This window comes from Cryptotermes secundus, unplaced genomic scaffold, assembly GCF_002891405.2.
Source record: "Cryptotermes secundus unplaced genomic scaffold, Csec_1.0 scaffold22, whole genome shotgun sequence".
In the NCBI taxonomy this organism is placed as follows: Eukaryota; Metazoa; Arthropoda; class Insecta; order Blattodea; family Kalotermitidae; genus Cryptotermes; species Cryptotermes secundus.
In genome coordinates, this window is record NW_019742961.1 from 3488085 (window position 1) to 3507663 (window position 19579).

General features: G+C 36.8%; 1 protein-coding gene across 3 annotated transcripts; it reads left to right on the forward strand.

Annotated features, from left to right (window-relative positions):
* The first annotated feature begins 318 nt into the window (after nucleotides 1-318).
* On the forward strand, nucleotides 319-19518 carry LOC111873399 (cytoplasmic dynein 2 light intermediate chain 1). 3 transcript variants are annotated; one of them, XM_023868077.2, is made up of 9 exons: nucleotides 319-446; nucleotides 7738-7855; nucleotides 10423-10524; nucleotides 12608-12892; nucleotides 13507-13575; nucleotides 15022-15179; nucleotides 16453-16618; nucleotides 18569-18664; nucleotides 18744-19518. In XM_023868077.2, the coding sequence occupies exons 1-9, from the start codon at nucleotides 436-438 to the stop codon at nucleotides 18831-18833; spliced, it is 1095 nt and encodes a 364-aa protein (XP_023723845.1). In that variant the 5' UTR covers nucleotides 319-435; the 3' UTR covers nucleotides 18834-19518. The 3 variants fall into 3 exon arrangements, with proteins under 3 accessions (XP_023723845.1, XP_023723846.1, XP_033610967.1); XM_023868078.2 differs by having other exon boundaries at nucleotides 18765-19518; XM_033755076.1 differs by lacking the exons at nucleotides 319-446; nucleotides 7738-7855 and adding an exon at nucleotides 9857-10238.
* Nucleotides 19519-19579: the final 61 nt, after the last annotated feature.

Below are 19579 nucleotides of genomic sequence, written 5' to 3' on the forward strand. Positions count from 1 at the left end.
CATATGTCGCTGAATATGCACGGAAGTTATGTTTCAGACCTTTGTGTCTGTGTAAATCGGGATCCAAAGAGAGCACTTCCACTTATTTTGGGCAGCATTGCATCAGAGTTTTGTCATATCGTAGGTAGCACAAAAATACATACGTATATCGTGAAGGTAAGAGCATTGACACGCAATTCTGTCATTCATTATCTCATTTGAGGGCTATTGGATCAATAACTGCTGCTTTATAACAGCTGGAAACAACATGAGGGTAACAGATAAAATGATTCGCTTGAGGAAACATCGTGTTTGTCAGTTGGCAACCTTTGAGGCATGCGGCCTGTGGTCTTATTGAACACATTCCAAACTTTGTTATTTTGTTCCCTGACCGCACGTTAGTGCGCGGGACCTCTCAGGAGAGATTTAACTCGCCTGGAAGAATATCTTGGCAGAATGCCTGTGGGGTAAGTGATTATGGATATTTGTACTAATGTCTATGCATTAGTCTGCACAGCGCTTGAGTAGGTGTAGAGAATTTAATAGATCAGGGTGTCAGACTACCAGCTATGACTTTTACGAGGGTACAATCTGAATTATTGTCTGTTGTACCTATAAGTTTTCGAATTATGCTAAGGCTACTGAATCACTAGCACTATTTTTATTCCATTATTTATTCAGACATTTACAGGGTGACTGATTCGGAAGAGGTTTTGAATTGATGATTAAAAATCACGCAAAAATTTGGCGATACAAACTAAAGTTAGCAACCGCGAAATTGTATAAATTGCAACACTGCGCCTGCTCAGTCCGTGCCATTTCTGGAGTTTGCTGCAGTTCATACTTAGGGACCCAGGCTTCCTGCCATGTTGGCTGGAATATTTGCGCGCATGGAGCGTCATGTTCCCAGGAGGAAGGAACCAATTTCAGCATCTTCTGTAAACCCAATTATCTGTACATCTGCGGAAGTATGTATTTGCCAAGTAGAATCTAAAGGGTTCTGACGATGGTGGATAACACACAGAATTACTGGGTTTTTGGACTTTTTCCATCGTCCGGAATAGAAAATAGAAAACACGACGTTTCGGAAACTGGATCTATTTCCTAAACGTCGTTTTCTATTTCCTAGAATTCCGAACAATGAAAAAGTCCAGAAACCCAGTAATTCTATGTATTTGCCAAGTTCACTTTTTTCATCGGTAAATTATTGCGTGATTTTCAGTTACGAACTCCAGGATCCCTCCGTGTGAATCATTCTGTACTACCATAACGGTGTTCGGGTTTTGACAGGAAGAAAGTACTACGCACAAAACTGAACATTTTAGAGCCGGTTGAGCTTAGTTTTAAACCACTAGTACTATGCTAACCTACGAGTTGTATCATATTGTTACGTTGATGGCTGAAATTATATTCTTAGTAGTGCTTACGCAACAGGATGCAGACAATAAAATATGACTGAAACTTAACATCATGATTGCAAAACTATATTGAAGTAGGACTACAAGCATTGAAAAATGTATAATCCTTATTAAAATGTATTAAGTCTCATAGCATAGCAGATTCTACAATTGATTTACAAGTGCTGAGTAAAAGGAAGATGGTGATTCTTATCCTCTTCGCGCAGAATGGTGTCCGCGCTTTAAACTCAAGAACTGCAGACCAATTTGGCTGCCGTAGCGATATCGCTCTAGACTGATATTCGGTTCTAAATTCGGCCAGGATATCGCCGAATCCGCCTGAGGATTATCGTGGGGTTTCTCACTCCTTCCAGTAAAATTGTTAGGATAGCACTTCGAGCAGACCATGGCCGCTTCCTTCAAATCCTTTCCAATTCATCCGTCATTCTACCCTTCGCCGCTATACTCAAGCTACTGACAGCTTCGTTAAGCAACCCACAGAAAGAAAAGCAGAAATAATTAGGAGAGTGCTTTGAGATATCCAGTGCAAATATTAGGATACAAGCCTCAATCTGTGTTCTGAGCATATCCGTGCTAATTTTGAATATCGGAAAGTTCTTACCCGAAACCCGTGCCTGTAATTCTGAACAGGATACTCAGAGCTTAGTCCATGGCTGTTCGAATTGTGGACGTCCATGGGTCCATTCCATAGACGCTAAGGTAATTAACATCGTAACCTGGCATTTCGAACTCAAAGACACAAATGTGAGTCCTAAGGTTTGGTTCCGCTAAAGCAGTTAAAAGCTTGCGATTTCTGCATGCAACGCTGGACGCAATCACTGCCAGGAGAATTTCAAGAGGGAATTTACTACGACCACCGGGCATTGTTGCATGAGTCCACTGCCAACGGCTCCCTGGGTATGTCAGTTTGCGCAGCTGCGAGGTTTAAGGGTCTAAAGACAAATTGTGTGAAGAACAAAATGGTTTAAGAAGAGGATTCTTATGTAGTGATTTATTTTTGACATGCGATGCTTTCTTGCGGAAAAAAGAGACTAACGAGACCACCACGCAATCTGCGTTTTTTCCTCTTAACTCTCGAACCAATTCACAGATTTTCATAAAACTTCGTATGAAAGATATTTCTTTGAAGAGCACTCCAGCAACTTATTCATTTTATTTCCTACTGTCACGTGCACGGGGAAGGCGTGACGAATAACTGTGGGTTCTAGATTTGATGACTGGATTTATTGGACGTCTCTATTACAGTTAGAGTTGATTATAACTGCTCACACATTTAACTCCATCTTAACGACACGTTTCTCACTGTTGTCTGAATCTCGAATTCAGGATCTCTACTACACCCTCCAACACGAGTGACTCCTGCAAATCAATTATGTGTCCTTTTATGACTCGGTGCTAACCACAGACAGAAAACACATTTAAACGGTTCATCTATTGTAATCCACGTATCCGTTGCCACGATAATGCGTGTTTTGCCTGGTAACGACCTGTTTGTACTATCTGCTGTAATGAAAACTTAGCCGTTGTTCATCAACGGACGTCTGGTTCTGGCTTCACTATTCCGGTTTTCAGCCGTCACGTCACATTACGTTGAGCAAGGCAATATGGCTGATGAGCGAGGTGTGTGCAACACTAACTCAACTTAATATAGAATCCTTAAATGATCTGTGGCAAAATAAATCTATTAAAAATATGCAACTTTGGTTTCCTTGGGTTTGGTGGAATATAAAATAACAACATTGCGGCGGTGCAAAATCGGTCTCTAGTTTTCAGTTTGATAGCAACTTGTAACGAATTACTGGAAATAAACATGTGAAATTTGGAAAGAAGTTACACTAAGTCATAAGTGTATCTGTATATTACGTATGAAAGATTGTAAGTAAAAAATTACAAACATAAATATTTTGCAAAACTTTGAGGTTACATCCCACAAATTTAACGCAAACAGAATCTACCCTTAAGGAGTAAATTCTTAAAAAAACAAAACAGAGATATAATATTAACAGAGGTATATGACTATAGTCAACAGGAATCGATTAATTGCATTGATATTATCTGTTGATAGTGCCCCTACTCATGCATTATCTGAAAAAAAATATTGTGAATTTCTTCTTGGCTTATCCGTGCCGCAGAGCAAACAAATGATATCCTGAAACCGTTTTGTTCGCACAAAATATAAAGCCCTACCATTTTAACAACAGCTAACGTGATTATTACCAGAAAGCTTACGTTATACCGCAACTGCCAAGCCACTTCAATCTGTTCAACAAACTACTGGGCCCGCTTCTCAAGGTCAAATCCTAAAGGGAACATATCAAACAATACAGTTTATAAGCATGACCATCGCTTTTTTAAATGTAGGAATTTTCCGAGAGGGCCCGGTGTTAAATATTGCAGAAAGGCAGGGATACTCGTCCCTCAAATTAAAGCTGTAACCTTCACCTTCCTAGTATGATTTGCATGTGCAGTGCGCTTACAAAACTTTCTCGAGACTTCGTACTGAAAATAAAATAAAAAAGAACTCACTTTTTTGAAAGCACGGAAGTTTCTAGTCATGTTTAGAACTGTTGCTATACCAGAATTCAGATGGTCGGCAAATTAAATAGTGTATTTATAATCCTCTAGTCATGCTGTTTAACAGTCACGTCGAAGTATTAAATATTTGCGAAGTTTCATTATGTGAAAATGGGAAATTTCTTCTGGGGTCGGGCAGCAACTACTTTTCCACTCCTGATAATGTTAACTAAATTTATGACAAAATGAAGGGCATATGAGAGGGCTTCCTGAAAATACATTGAAATTACTACGTATGTGTTCTGGTCATCTCTCCTCCATATTTGGCATGTTTTGCAATTGTTGAGCATCTACTACCTATCCAAATAAAATGACTCCGATTAAATATGGATTTTGCTTATATTTTGTATTCTGAAATGAATGTACATAATATTCATCAATTGAAACTCAATTTCGGTTCAAATTTCATAACATTCTGGGTAGTGCCACTTAATATACTGGACAAAATATTTCTTCAGATATGTTTAAAATATAATGGGTCAATCAAAACATATTGCGGACTATATTTGAAGCAGTAATTAGATGGATATTTTATTCTATGAGAATTATCTTTATGCAGCGGTGGAGAAAGAGCTGTTGAAATGAGCGATAAACTGAAAATATTAACGCACACTGCCTGATTCCAGAGAAAGCCATTCCTTATTAGAATACATAAAAATACAACTTTAGAGTGAAGAGGTCCATAATACGTACATTTAATACAACACAACTTTGGGCGAATGACTTCCGCATCGTGAGGGGCTAAAAACAACGTGGATTCACATGATCTGCCACACATTGGCATCTTCAACTCCACATGAGAAATTTTAATTCTATATTTTAAAGTAATGAAAATTTCGAGACAACCAACCCCAGTCACAATAAAGATAGACCAAAAACAACTGGAGAATGTGAAATGTTTTAAATATTTGGGTAGCTTGTTAACAGATGATGGAAGGTGTACTTGTGAAATTAAATCCANTGTATTTTGATATTTTAATGTTGTAATGCTCATCACAACACAAGGCACAATTTCTACAACTTTTATAACATGGACGCGTTGCAGCACAATATGGATTCACACTGAGAATTCAATTAACCTTGTCATATTATATATACACTGCCTGATGATGGACCCATGAGGAGCGAAACATGTAGTGGTAAAGTTGTCCCTATGATCAACGAATTTAGCACTAAGCCATAAAGGCGAATGGGGGAGTTGATGTACAGATCCACATTTTCTTGATCTCGGCACTAGCTCGAGGTTAATTGTCAGCTTCACGCCCTGACCGCTTTAGCCCCGGGGAAAGAGCACCGGCTACCCGTTGGATAGAAGGTTGGGTGGACCCCAGAGCCGGTTTGGACCATTTGGAGAGGAGAAAATTCTTGACCCTGCAGGGACTAGAACTCTGACCCCTCAGTCGCCCAGTCCGCAGCTATCCCGAAACAATAAAATTCAATCTATGAGATATTGATTTGATTGTAAAACTATTTTTTGTTGTGTTGACGGATGCCTTACCTAACCATATACAATACTTAGAGGAAATGGTCAGCTTAAAGTTTCGTTGTAACAAAATGTAATTCATGCATATTTAGGTTATATATAGCACTGATGAATGCCGTCTTCTGGGATGTGGCGCCATGTATATATTGTGTAAACCGACATTTCAGAGGAAAGTATTGCCTCCATTTCAGGGTATAAAAAATCCGCGAGCTAGGAACCAGCTTGAGCAGGTGGCTGCAGGCCAGTCCCCTGAAGATGGAAGCGACACTTTCCTCCGAAATGTCGGTTTAAACAATATCTACATACCGACACATCCCTGAACACGGAAGTCATCGCCATAAGAAAACTGTTGCTATTCTAAAACAACTTATGGCTGCTGCATCATTAAACAAGGAAATGTCAGGAGTTCATTCCACACATTGCATCAATAAGGCAGTTTTATCCTCAGGGTGGACCTCAGGTCCAACTTGACCAAATCAGTGAAAACGTTAACAGACTTGACAACTTTTACTGAACATGTCTCTATGAACACCTTCTACTGTATGTTTTTGAAACGGAAAGAAACGTTCCAGATCTCCATAAACTAGGACACATTTCATAATAAATATACTAAATACATCAACATCAAAATAAGAGTACTATCCATTCTCACAGAATAGACATGATGTACTGAAACAAAAAGACTGCTTGCTTCTTTGTTTGTGACTTTTTTTTTATTGCTAGTGAGGTGGGACTAAGTCCCTTGTACTGTGGCCACTTCTGGCCCATTGTACCAGCTCCAGATGATAGGTGAGGGTGATTGTGGAGCAATTGGTGGAATGAAGATTGGCAGGGGAAACCGAAGTACTCGGAGAAAACCTGCCCCAGCGCCGCTTTGTCCACCACAAATCCCACTTGACCAGAGCCGGGATCGAACCCGGGCCACTGCGGAGGGAAGCCAGTGGCTAACCACTCAAGCTATGGTGCGGCCTCTTGTTTGTGACTTACTACACAATGTATGCTCAGACATGTTAACTCTGGACAATTCATTGCTATAGTAACTTTCATCTCACTGTCACAAAACTTTTCTATATATAATCCTTCCAGCCGCACTGTGGCCCTGGGGTTTACTCAAGACTCTAACAGAAATGAGTACCAGGAATTAATTAAATAATTTTCCTGGGGCTGGTGCATAAGGCTGACAACCTTACTGCTGTCTTTGAGCCGATTGTCTAGTTAATGTGGGAACCTCATTGTCTCACAACCTTATGGGCCTTCACAACCTGGTATAGGGATAGCTTTACTTTTTTTTTTTACCAACAGGCACTGGTTTTCTGTATGTCTATCAAATACCAAAAAGAGCTTAACACAGGACTTTCAAAGGACTGAACTACTGCAGATTTGACATTTATTTGAGCAATNTACCAGCAGGCACTGGTTTTCTGTGTGTCTATCAAATACCAAAAAGAGCTTAACACAGGACAATTAAAATATCCAGAAAGTATACATACATACATAGCATTCCATAGATCCATGAGTTAGTCAGATGACCTACCGGACGTGGAATTTGTCAAAAATCGTACAATACATATATACATGCACAATTCAATTTCACATAAATAGTAAGGATTTCACAAAAGTAGTAAAATATCCATCATAAATCCATACATTAACATATACTAGATTTTTTTTTTCCTGTGTTCCAAACAAGAGAAAACATTACATACACTTTATGTTGTTTGGAAGCATAAATTCCTCAACAGAGTAAAAGGAGTGTGTAATTAAGTATCTCTTTAGTNAATATTAAGTATAATAGTACATGATTGGGCTCCAACTTGCTTAAAAGAGAAAACATTTAACTGAGATCACAACCCATTTCTTGCAAATAGGGAATAAATTTCTCTTCCATATGTGCCCCAACAGAGTTTGCATTCTCATGGTGGGCCCACAATACCACAGCAACCAAAGATCTCCAAACTGTAAACTTTGCTGGATGAATTCAAGCAATTCTGCAGTTTTGAATTTTCTGCTTCCCACATTCAAATAAACACCATGTTTTGTAGTAAGGACACCATCTTCACAAATAATACTGTCAAACTGAACTCCCATACCAACATCAGAACAGATTGCCTTACAAAGAAAAAGAGTCAGTCATTATGTGACGATCGTGTAATGTATGAAACATGCCTATGTGCACTGCACACTCCGCCAGCTTCAGTGCCTTGTTAAGCCTGTTTTCCTTGTGGACAAGAGAAAAAACAACACATCTCTGTCCACTACAACTATATATATGCTTTCTTTCAGAAAGGACAGCTTATTGGACATTGCTATTAAGATCAATAATGAGCAACAAGATATAAAGCCTTCATCAGGAAGTCAGCCAAAAGAGAGAACTATACTCATTTTGGGAAGCAAGGGTGTTGTAAGTGTTGACCATTTGGTTTCCACCATTATTTGTAGATTAAAACTGCAACATAACACATTTGCTCTAATATACACTGCACATACCCTCCCTTGTAACAAATAACTATTGTACTTAGATTTGTATTAAGCAGAGTATCTGCATTTATACTTTGACATCTCTACATCTCTGGCTTAGTCCTATAAAGAAGTGTTTCTCAAATGATGGGATATGTCCCACTGGTAGGATGTGAGGTCTCAAAAGTAATAATTAATTCAGCCACACAAAAACTGTCTGCATTCTACACATAAGCTTGTTATTAATGCTGTATCATAATCATACTTCCACTTACAGAACTAAAACTGAAGGTTTCTGAGGTATAATGATTCTGTGTAGTCTGATAAAAGTCAACTGATGTTACAGAGGCACATGTCATGTCCATTTTCAACCCTCTTCATAATCACTACTGTGAGACCTCAAATCATAAAGAACAAAAATTACTTTATAATATGCTAAATTTGTTACAACCCTCAGATTCTTAAGATCTCCCAATAATAATTAATGTAATACTGAAATGTATATAAGTGTAAATTTTCACTTCATAAAATACAAGTTTTATGCTTATTACTAAGCACTTTACCTGAAATTTTCACTACAATTATTACAAGCTCCTGATGTCATGTTAAGTTCATAAGACTAATATAAGATATCAATTTTCCAACAGCTTATCTTCTGAACTTCTTAATTGGAGACTTACATATTTTTTGAAAGGAAAATTAAAAACCCGACTCATTCTGTCTGCTCATCCACTAATAACAGAGGCCAAACTATCAGACTACAGTAATTCAAAGTCAGCATGATAGATCTACAGTATATCTTGTTAAGCTTCTCTGATTTCACGTTAGTTTGGTGAATAACTAGGACCACTTAATTAATGGAATAAATAAAATTAACTTTTGAGTTTTGCAACAAATGTAAGGTACAGCATTTTGTTATTGTATGTGCAGTACCATTTGTACTTTTACTTTAATTCAGCTGAAGATCCACTTCATAAAACCCTGGATCATATTTTGAAGAAACTCGTTACAAGGCACTTACCTTGTGTAAGCATTATGATGTGCAAGTCATATTCAATTTAATTTATTTTAAAGCATACATTACTTTAGGCACTAAGTAAACTTTTGAGTAATGTAATTATTCATTTGAGAAGAAGTTTCATTTACACATTATACCTTTGTGGGCTATTTTACAATGATATCAATAGCTATACTATATAGCACTAAATGATAGAATGAGCGATTAATGAAAAGCTAGAAAGCATTTAGAAGGATGCTGCTGCAGCTAACAATGAAAAACCTGGCAGAATAGCCAATGTCCTAGCTGAAATTTGAACCTAGCACATCACGAATACAATTCCAAAGATTTACTGCTATACAAACCCACTCAGTTTAAATGTTATAGAGATCCATGAAACACATAATCTATGTCTTATAAAACATCTCCATAAAACCTAGCAATTTTGAGGAATTAGCATAATAAATATAACATGTAATTAGTATTCACCATATATAGTGCTGCCCAACATCCTAGTATCACTATGGTACTCAATTTACAACACACTGTGTTGTACACTGTACACAACAGATAAATGTCATCACAAATAAGCCATCTTTTAGTGTCATGCCAAAAATCTAAAATTGTTATTATCCAGAGTAAGTTATTTTGCAAGTATCAATATTCTGTCAGTGTTACAATAATTATGAACCAGTTAGGAAATGAGTACTTTTCCGGTAGATTTGCTCCCATTGGTTTAATTATTTTGAATGTCGTAGTAAGCATATGGAAAGCATACTGGGGATAAAATACATTGATCTCTTGTGACATATATTCTAAACATTTTCCAATCTGATAAAGATCCATCAAGGTATTGTCATGTGTTCGTGACTAGACATGGGGTTTGGATCATAATTGGATTTATTGAAAACTTGTAACTACAAAGAATTATAACACTACCATTAATCTACATACTTAACAAATCACTATAGCATATACTGTCTCAGATTGTTATAGTCTTCACTAGTCATTGCTCAGTTATGGTTCCTAACAAAGGAGATTCTTCTGCTCTCGTGCTTATGTCCTGCCAGATGGCTACCATCTCACAGCTAACCAATGATGGCAATTCATAGCATCACTAGCCATCTCTGTCTACTCACTGACTCCCAACTGGGTAATTTCTGCTGATGGCCTTGCTATATAGCCTCAGCATGGATGGCACAGAAAAATAGTGCTTCCAGCAGTTCTTCTATTATTGTGTGCATATCCATTGCTGCAGGTATGCATTTATCAAGCTGGTCCCAAGCAACGGCTGTCTTCTTCAGTCATCATGACACAGCATGCTTGAGATGTGAGTATAAATGCTATAGAGTCAGTGTAAACTGTCCATTATATCTGTCCAGTTAAAAAAAAAACTAGAATACTTCTGCAAATTTTAGCTAAGGCCCCCAAAATGAAAATCCACTAAGCAGTTTTTGAATTATTACATCCATACAGATAGATGATGATGATGCTGCTACTGTTGTCTTTTACAGAGAAAAACATCGCTGATACACAGGTTCTTGGATCGAAATGAAGGTGCTAAACAGACTCTTGCTTTGGAATACACTTTTGGAAGAAGAGCTGGGAAAAGTATGGTAAGCAACGAATAACAATGACAAAAATTCACTTAATGATATGCTCAGTTTGGAATTTAGTTTACCAAATCAGAATTTTGTGTGGTCTACAAATATCTTCCACATTCCTTACTCTGAAATATTTTAGTGTGCGTGACTAAGTAGTTGCTTCACAATTCTTAATAACAGAGGGATAAATTATCTAGGCTGGTGTTATTTATTCTAGTATGTCTAAAACAGTTGCCATCTGTAATGAAACAGAATTTCAAAGTCAAGGACAGACCTATTATAAATTGTCGACTGGGGTAGCATTCATACTATTTCCTTTTGAACAAATTATAAGATCTATCACTTTTGAACTGTCTTGATACAATTTATCATTTTGTAACCATTCAGACTCCACTGGCATAATGAGGTCATAAAATAAAATGATATCACACAGACACATGATGACTCTTGAGTGTCAACAAAGCAACACAATCACATTATTCTCTTTCCTTTCTAGTACTTCTTTCTCCCCACAAAAAAGGAGTAATATGTAAGCTATGGTATTTATTCTGTGTCTATTCGTGTTTAATTTTTATCTTCACAGAACTCTCAGAATCTTTTGTCTTCTCATCTACTGTCAAAAACATAAAAATTAGAATATACAGAACTATAATTCTGTCTATGCTCCTTGTATGAGGAGAATATTTTGACCAAAAGGGATGAAGTTGGAGAAGACTGTATAATAAGGAGCTTCATAACTTGTAATATTCAACAAGTATAATTAGAATTATCAAGTCAAGGAGGGTGAGATGGACATGGCACATAGCATGCATAGGGGAGAAGAGAAGAGGGTTTTGATGGGAAAGCCAGAAGCAGAAAGACCACTAGGAAGACCTAGATGTAGGTAAGAGTAACATTAAAATGAATCTTAGTAAAGAGGTAGGATGGGGCGGTATGGACTTGATTGATCTTGCTCAGAATAGGGATCAGTGAAAGGTTCTTGTGAACACAGTAATGAACCTTTGAGTTCCATAAATTGCTGGGGCATTCTTGCATAACTGCACAACTGGCCACTTCTCAAGGACTCAGCTCCATGGAGTTAGTTGGTTAGAACTCTCAGAAATTCAGTCCAAAAGTAACTACTAGAACAAATGGATTGGAGTTGGAAATGGCCTGAAATACTCAGAATATAAAAATGATCACAGACTGATTTAATTTATTTAAACCAAATTTTATAAAGACTTAAAATCTTCATATATTTTAGACCTAATGTATCAGAATTTTGTTAACAATAATTGTTAACTGTTACCTTACATCTATATAAACAGTTACATAATACAAAGGGCATAATATATATATATATATATAAGATGTTTGCTGAAACTATAACAAAATTACATTAACAGCAATAATAGATAAATAAACATCATCAAGCATTTAAAGCATTATTATTTCAACAGACACAATGACATACTTTTTGATACTGCATGAAATGAGTTACCTAAAACAAGATTTCTGAATTCTTTTAACCTGCAGATGATCACTGATCTAATAAAGAACCTAACCGAGACAATCCTAATGTTCTGGGATGTTTTATCATGCTAGATACACCTGATGAAATAGTTGTAACAAACATAAGATATTCTAAGATCTAAAAGTTTTTGATGATGATAAATTGCTACAAGTACTACGTTTTTGGACATTATCCATCGTCTTGTCTATTTTTTAAAAAATATAAACAGGTCATTTTTTTTAAATAGACAAGACAATGGATAATGTCCAAAAACATAGTACTTGTAACAAGATATTCTGTTATGAATGACCATCAGTTAGATGTTGCCTCCTCATTTAAGAGACTAAGGTTGAATCCCACATGATTTCATGTAAGATTTGTGGTACAGGAAGTGGTACTGAAGCAGTTTGCCTCTGAGTTTCTTCAATTTTCCTGTGTTAGTCACCATTCCATATGAGTACCATACTCATTTATTACTGCCTCTGAAGTGTGACATCCCTAGCCACGCAGTACATTATCACAACCTCAGTTTTAAAGTTTGTGACCTGGAATTTGGTTGGTTACAGAGCAACGAAGTTTCTTTTTTATTCTGCTTTGAATTAGGTGAAGGATGTTTGTCACATCTGGGAGCTTGGAGGAGGTACACTGTACCCTACCCTGCTTAGTGCACCACTGGCAGCTGCCTCACATGATTTAAGTCACCTCACTGTGGTCCTGATGTTGGACCTGTCTGCCCCACAGCAGCTATGGTTCACTTTAGAGACTCTGGTTCAGAAACTGCACATGGCTTTGAGACAACAAGCCTCTGTGCTGTCAGGAAGGAATGCAGGAGAGTTCATCGAGAAGCTTCAAGAAGCAGCCTGGAAGAGAGTTGGCAAAGATAATGAGGTAAAAATGATTATCCTATTCATACCTTTGATTTAATGGCTCTAAAGATCTAGGCTCAATGGTGTGCAGAACAACAATACAGAGAGACCCATTTCACATTCTCAATTAATAAATCTCCATCTGGATCAGAGGCATAATGGATAACCACTCAATAACACTCACTACTACATCGAGGTTAAGCAATATTGAGTTCTGGGATGAGTCACCACTTAATTCCTCCCATTACTCTCCTGTTAATCATCTTCTGGTGCTGGAGACTAGTCTGCTAGATCTGCATGCATCTGGGCCGTTGTGTTGCCTTTTCAGGTTTCAAGATCCTGATGTTGAAGAGAATATCTAGACCTAGAACAGATGAAATAAAAGGAGGGTGGAGGTTTGTAATTTATACCAAATACTATGAATGGCCAAATCAAGGAAGATGTGATATGTAGCATCTGTAACATATATGGGAGAGATAAGAAACATACACTATATTTTAGTTGAAAACTCAAACAAAAGAACCTAATTTGGATACCTAAGATTCCTGTGATAAGTTCCTGTGAACACTGAATTGAATTGCCAGGTTCCATTAATGCATGGATGAATGTAATCTGGATGCTAACTTTTTGTTCCAGGACAAAGAGTACATGGATCCCTTTCCAGTCTCGTTTGTTATTTTGGGAGGAAAGTATGACATATTTCAGGTACGTCCATAACAGTGCTCAGAACAGCCAAAGAAAGAACATGAGTGGTGGAAATTTAAGTAACCTGTCTGCTCTACCATGCTACATGCATTGCACATTTCCTTTCCACTAGTGTCAATAACTAGCCAAGGATACAAAGAGGACAGTGAGAACACAACTGACAGTTGGTGCGAGTAGTGAAAGACATGCAGATAGGAGGTATCTGGTATTGACAACTTTTTGTGTTATATCTACTTCCTGCATTTTGAGTTTTGTTGATTATCAATCATGTTGGTAACTCAAAATATGTTGCATTGAATGAAGAAGGAATCAAGAGAAATATTTTATCACACAGTATGATAAGAAATCAATTACGTTCGATTACACATACCACACTGAAATATAACAACATACAGTGAGAAATTAAAGTGCACATTATTATATACAAGTACCATGTACATTAATTCACAGACATGTTCATTTTGGCATGAACTTGATCTGACCACAAACATGAAAAAAATTGGAAATTATTTTCTTCTCTACAGGAAAAAGTTGATGCACCAGCCCATCTTACTTTTTTTCTGACTATCTTCCCATGGACAAGTAGAAACCTGACAACCACTGTTAGATTAGAGTCTAAAAAATTCATAATTACAAAGGCCAGTGACACAGCACTTGTGGTTTTGTTAACCTGCTGCAATATTAATCAGCCTTAAAATATGACAGAAACAAAACTGTAGAATTCATATAATAGTTCTGAATAATAATGGCTTATTTTGAGGGATTACTGTAATACATTCACTCCTCCATACACCTTCATGGTGTAGTGCTTAATCAGTTAAGCACAGGGAGAGCTTTACCTTAAGGACCTTAAGTTACCTTAACTTACCTTTCCCCCCCCCCTCCATTTCATGCATCCTGTTGTGTTATAATATGCAATTTCTTTATTAAAACCGTCACAACACAACTATATTAAGGTCAGTGCCAAGTCTCGCTCTGCTACATGTTTCGGCTATTAGAAGCCATCATCAGGCAAATACATGGCTAACATATATACACCACTGAACTTCAGTACTAGTAAAACTGGATACAATAATATTAATTATATTAAAATACTTGGCATAAAAATACAATAAATTAGACTATATAAAACAAAAGTTATAGTATTAAACAAGGATAAAATTCTTCGAGTGATGCTTTACATCAAGTCAATTGTTGGTTTTTGTGATTTTGTTGTGTTCCCATGGACAAATTGGAGTATTCTATATTTTGTGTATATCTAGTAAACTGTTTTGGAGGCTCATGATGTAGATGTAGTAATATTAATGTTAATTATTTAGTCGATGCCTCATCTTACAAAATTATTGTCCGTTCCACAGGGAATGTGAACAAGTCGTTGTTTGTATGTATTTGTGTGTTCAGCTTTTACATATTTACACATTGCAATGACATTTAATCTTGCTATAGGACTTTGATTCTGAGAAAAAGAAAGTGGTATGTCGCTGTTTGCGATATGTAGCACATACACTGGGGGCCACTCTGCAGTTTTACAGCTTAAAGGATTCTGGACTTGTCAAGAAAGCAAAAGACTTACTGAATCACCATGGATTTGGAGGACCTCCAGTGTAAGTAACATCTAACATGTCAGCTCCTGCATACCTGTACCGAACATTCTGCTGTTAATCAAGTGAAAGCTTCTTACGAGTATACTTATGGAACTCATTTAAGGTTCATATAAAACATTTAACAATTCTATCACTAAATGGTACACATGTAGAATTCTAGATTCTCACAGTGGTGGTTATGAAGAGGATAAAATGCCATAAAGTTCACTAAAAGTCATGCAGAGCTTGGTATCTGCCGGCTCCTTGCTTGCCTTATTCTTTGATCCTGAAGACGGATGTGACAAGTACCTCCAAAATGTCTGTCAATTTTTAATGGATTGCATGGTGTGACATCCCAGAACACAAAACTCTTCCAATTGTATTCAGTTGGTTTCCTTATTTTGGCCATGGATTTTAACTCACTGCTCCTTTTAATGTCGTAAAATTAAGAGCCCTGCCTCTTCTGACATAGTAAGAGCAAATTTAAAATTTAAATGTCTGAAAACATTTGGGCTGAAAGCATCACATACTAAGGTATTTTAAATAAAATGAGCAAGGGGTACTTGCAATGTAAATGATAACAAAAAATCATTGTCAGTCTGTGAGATTTGGTACAAATATTACGTTTTTGGACATTATCCATTGTTTTGTCTTTATCTAAAAACTGTCCTGTTTATTTTTCAAAACAATATTTCGGAGACTGGGTTCTGTCTCTGTCTTCAGGTAAAACATACTCAGTTGGGCCCAACTGATAAAGCTAGTCCCTATCTCTGGACACCTGTGCCAGCTTCAGGAAGGGGTACATAAATCAAACACAGCACAAGCCATCTGTGAGAGCTAAGAAAACATTAAATTATTGAAACACCACACATATGAAGCCTTGCACCAGAGAAATATCTCGATTGAAATCATTGTTGGAGAAGAAGCAATACTTTTTATGCTACCAACACAAGAAAAACAAATTTTTTCCCACTCCAACTACGGATGGGAGAGATGTCCAAACTGGGTTGACCGAGCGGATGTATATATTCTAGGCAAATATTTTCATTATGTGCAGAATTTCAAATAATTTATCCTTTTACTACTTCTACATGTCAGTGTGTAAAGTGTGGCACTGATACAATTTAAGAGCATGGAGGGCTAAATGAGATCCATTTCAGCCAACTATTCATAGTTCCTGCAGATTTTTGTAGCTACGTGGCATCAGAGTCACTGTCATACTTTGCAATCATAACCAAATAAATATCGTTGCCAAACCTCCCACAGCAAGGACACATAAATTTGTTTCTTTCAGCAAAAGCATATCCCAAGACTATAACAAACCACTGCTGATACCTGCTGGTTCAGATTCAATGCAACAGATTGGAGGTTTAGGAGCATCACGAACAGGAACCATCAGTAAAGGACCTGGAGCTGCTATTGACAGATGGAAGCATACATTCACCACTCATTTTCCGCAGGTTATTATACTTTACAAGTACTCAGTATTAATTAACAGACCACATTAGTGCAACCCAATCATGTTAATTTGTTTACTGCGCAACAATCCATTATTTGTGGTTGTATGTCATTATTACTTTAGTGAATAGTGTAGAGATGATGTTAAGAAGGCATAAAAAGCTTAATAGTAAATACTAACTACATGGAAACAAAACCTAGATGAACATATGAGGAAACATTTGCTCTTACCCTTATGGTACTCTGAAGTAAATGACTTTTAATTTAAACCATGTTCATCACATTAAGAGAAAAGTTGCAGTAAGGAATCATTAAGATTATGGTCTTCTGAGATGCGTTTCCGTGTAGTCTGGTAAAGAGGTACCAGCAATCTTCAAAGAACCTGGTGCTTCCATTTCAGCACACAGGAAGACTGGAAGACTGAGGTCATAGTTTCCTCCAAAATGCAGGTATACTCATATATCTACCGGACTACACAGTATTACATCTCATAAGACTGTAAGCATATCCATATTACAAATCATAATAGCATACAAAATCAAGGACAAACTCAATGAACAGATTATTTAATTTAACAAATTATTAATTATGAGGTATAAACTGTCTGCATTAAAACATAAGATTATGTTCTCTATTCTAAGAATCATTAACAGCAGCCAGAAGTTTGCTAATACTTGACATTTTTCTCCTAATGGCAGCTCTAATTAACTGATATTTGTCATATATACAAATTGTTTACTTGTTTTTAGATATGACTTCCTGACTACCTGTTATTCCACTATAAGAAACTAAAAGACTGCATGATTTCACTTAGAAGAACACCCCTTGCTGGCAGACATCACTAGTTAGGACTGTTTTATCTTCATTACTTTAACCACATATTTTAAGCTAAGAAAGAATAAATTTAAACTATGAAGAAAGCAGTCTTCTGGGATTTGGCACCGTGTATATGTGGTGTTAACCGACGTTTCGGAGGAACGTATCGCCTCCATCTTCAGGGTAGAAGAAAAAATATATAAGAAATCTGCAAGCAAAGAGACCGTGAGAACCGGTAAAAGCAGACTGTGGAAAAATACCGTGTCACAGTCTCTTTGCTTGCAGATTTCTTATATATTTTTTCTTCTACCCTGAAGATGGAGGCGATACGTTCCTCCGAAACGTCGGTTAACACCACATATACACGGTGCCAAATCCCAGAAGACTGCTTTCTTCATAGTCACCGCCGTGAAAGCCACAAATCTTACAAATTTAAACTACTTTCTAAATTCATATTCTTTCCCATATAATGAAAAGAAATGTTAGTACTTTTACAAATAAAATTATTGATGCAGACATAAGATTTTGCATTCAGTTCATAGTTATTATGGGTTGTGCCACTCATTCCTTGGTTCGAGGTCTTCCTTCAGCAGCTGATGGTTGCTCAGCCAGAGGAGAAAGTGTCTGCTTTTATTGAACCCAAAGCCTGCCACTGGACCGTACACTGAATTAATTAGATCCAGTTCAAACCAAATGTTGGAAAAAGAATATTAAAAATGTTTCACATGCTATATGCTCTTGTGTTCCATATGCTTACATTTTAGTTCTCCTTGCCTGAGCAAATACTGCATAATCCATTAATATTCCTGAATGTAAACTTGTAACTTAAACACAAAATGCATACAAACTGCATCAGGGAAAGGTGATTTCAATCAATTCAGTATGAGAGTTTCAGAACAGCATATAATACTATAATAATGCAGATTCTTCTGATTTTGGCATGAATATGAAATACTGTAGCAGCTCTATGAAGTGGAGATGTTGGAAGGATAAAAATTTCTAATACACTCTACAAGAAGTGTATCTGCCTGTAAATATCCACAGTTGATAACAATGTACATTTCAGGTTAATGACATCTGACATATAATGAGGGCAAAGTCTGTTTTAACTAAAAAATTTTATTTTTATTAAACAGGAAACATCAGAAAAATCTGTAATGCCTGATGATCCTGCTAAAGATCTCAATTTTCAAGAGCCAATCATCGATTCCCTAAGAGCACAGAAGGATGATGTAAGCAAAAATTTTAGCTTATAAAGAAAAAATACTTCATTTAAGATGACCTGTATTTGTAATCTCACTCAGCCCACAGAATTTATTATTATTTTTTCAGGAACTGGAAAGGTATCGTCAGGTAGCTGAAAGAAGACGTCATTTCAAAAATGATACTGATGACATATAATAGAACTTCTACAGTGATGTATTAATTTTATGTATAAGACACAGTTTTCCTATGGTGTGGTGACCTCAGAGCTTCTTGCAGATGACTGAGCTACACAGGCGGAAGAAATTGATGCTTCTCCTGCAGAACTGCAGTGCAGAGGCACAGACTGCTAGCGAATTCACAAATCAAACTTCAGATTACAGCACATGCTTGAAATACTTTTATGCATGCATTCCTAATGGGCCCAACTGAGGAGGTCTATCATGCCCCATCCACCTGAGGATGGAGACAGACAAGTCTCTTAAAACGTTGTGGTTTTTTGTCTTATATATACCAGACTATAGATAAAGACCAAAATAAGCCTTATACACGTAGTTCTGTACACCATACACAATTGTTAGAATCCTTTCAAGTCTATAGTAATGAAAGTTCAGGTTTCATATAAAATAGAGGATTTCTTAACTAGCTGAGTTATTAATAGCTTTAAAGAAGGGCCTTGCTCCACAAAATTACAAGTACTACTTTACTTGGATGAACACATAATAAACATTAAAGATGTTACATGTTGGTGTGAAGGGTGATTACAAATGATCTAAAAACAAACTGAAAATCAGAACAGAGTAACACAGAATTACTGGACACTTTTTTTTTGGTGTCCTACTGAAGTTCACCATGTTTTTCAACAGTGACTCTTCAAACAGCAGTGTTCTGTTTCTTGCTGGGAATTTTGTGGCATATCATTAACTCTTCCAACATTTCCTATT

Excerpts from the sequence above, each read along its gene's own strand:
- LOC111873399 (XM_023868077.2), top strand. Across the intron at positions 12,893-13,506 it reads GAGTTGGCAAAGATAATGAG|GACAAAGAGTACATGGATCC; the intron begins GTAAAAATGATT and ends TTTTTGTTCCAG. Across the intron at positions 18,665-18,743 it reads TAAGAGCACAGAAGGATGAT|AATTTATTATTATTTTTTCA; the intron begins GTAAGCAAAAAT and ends CTCAGCCCACAG.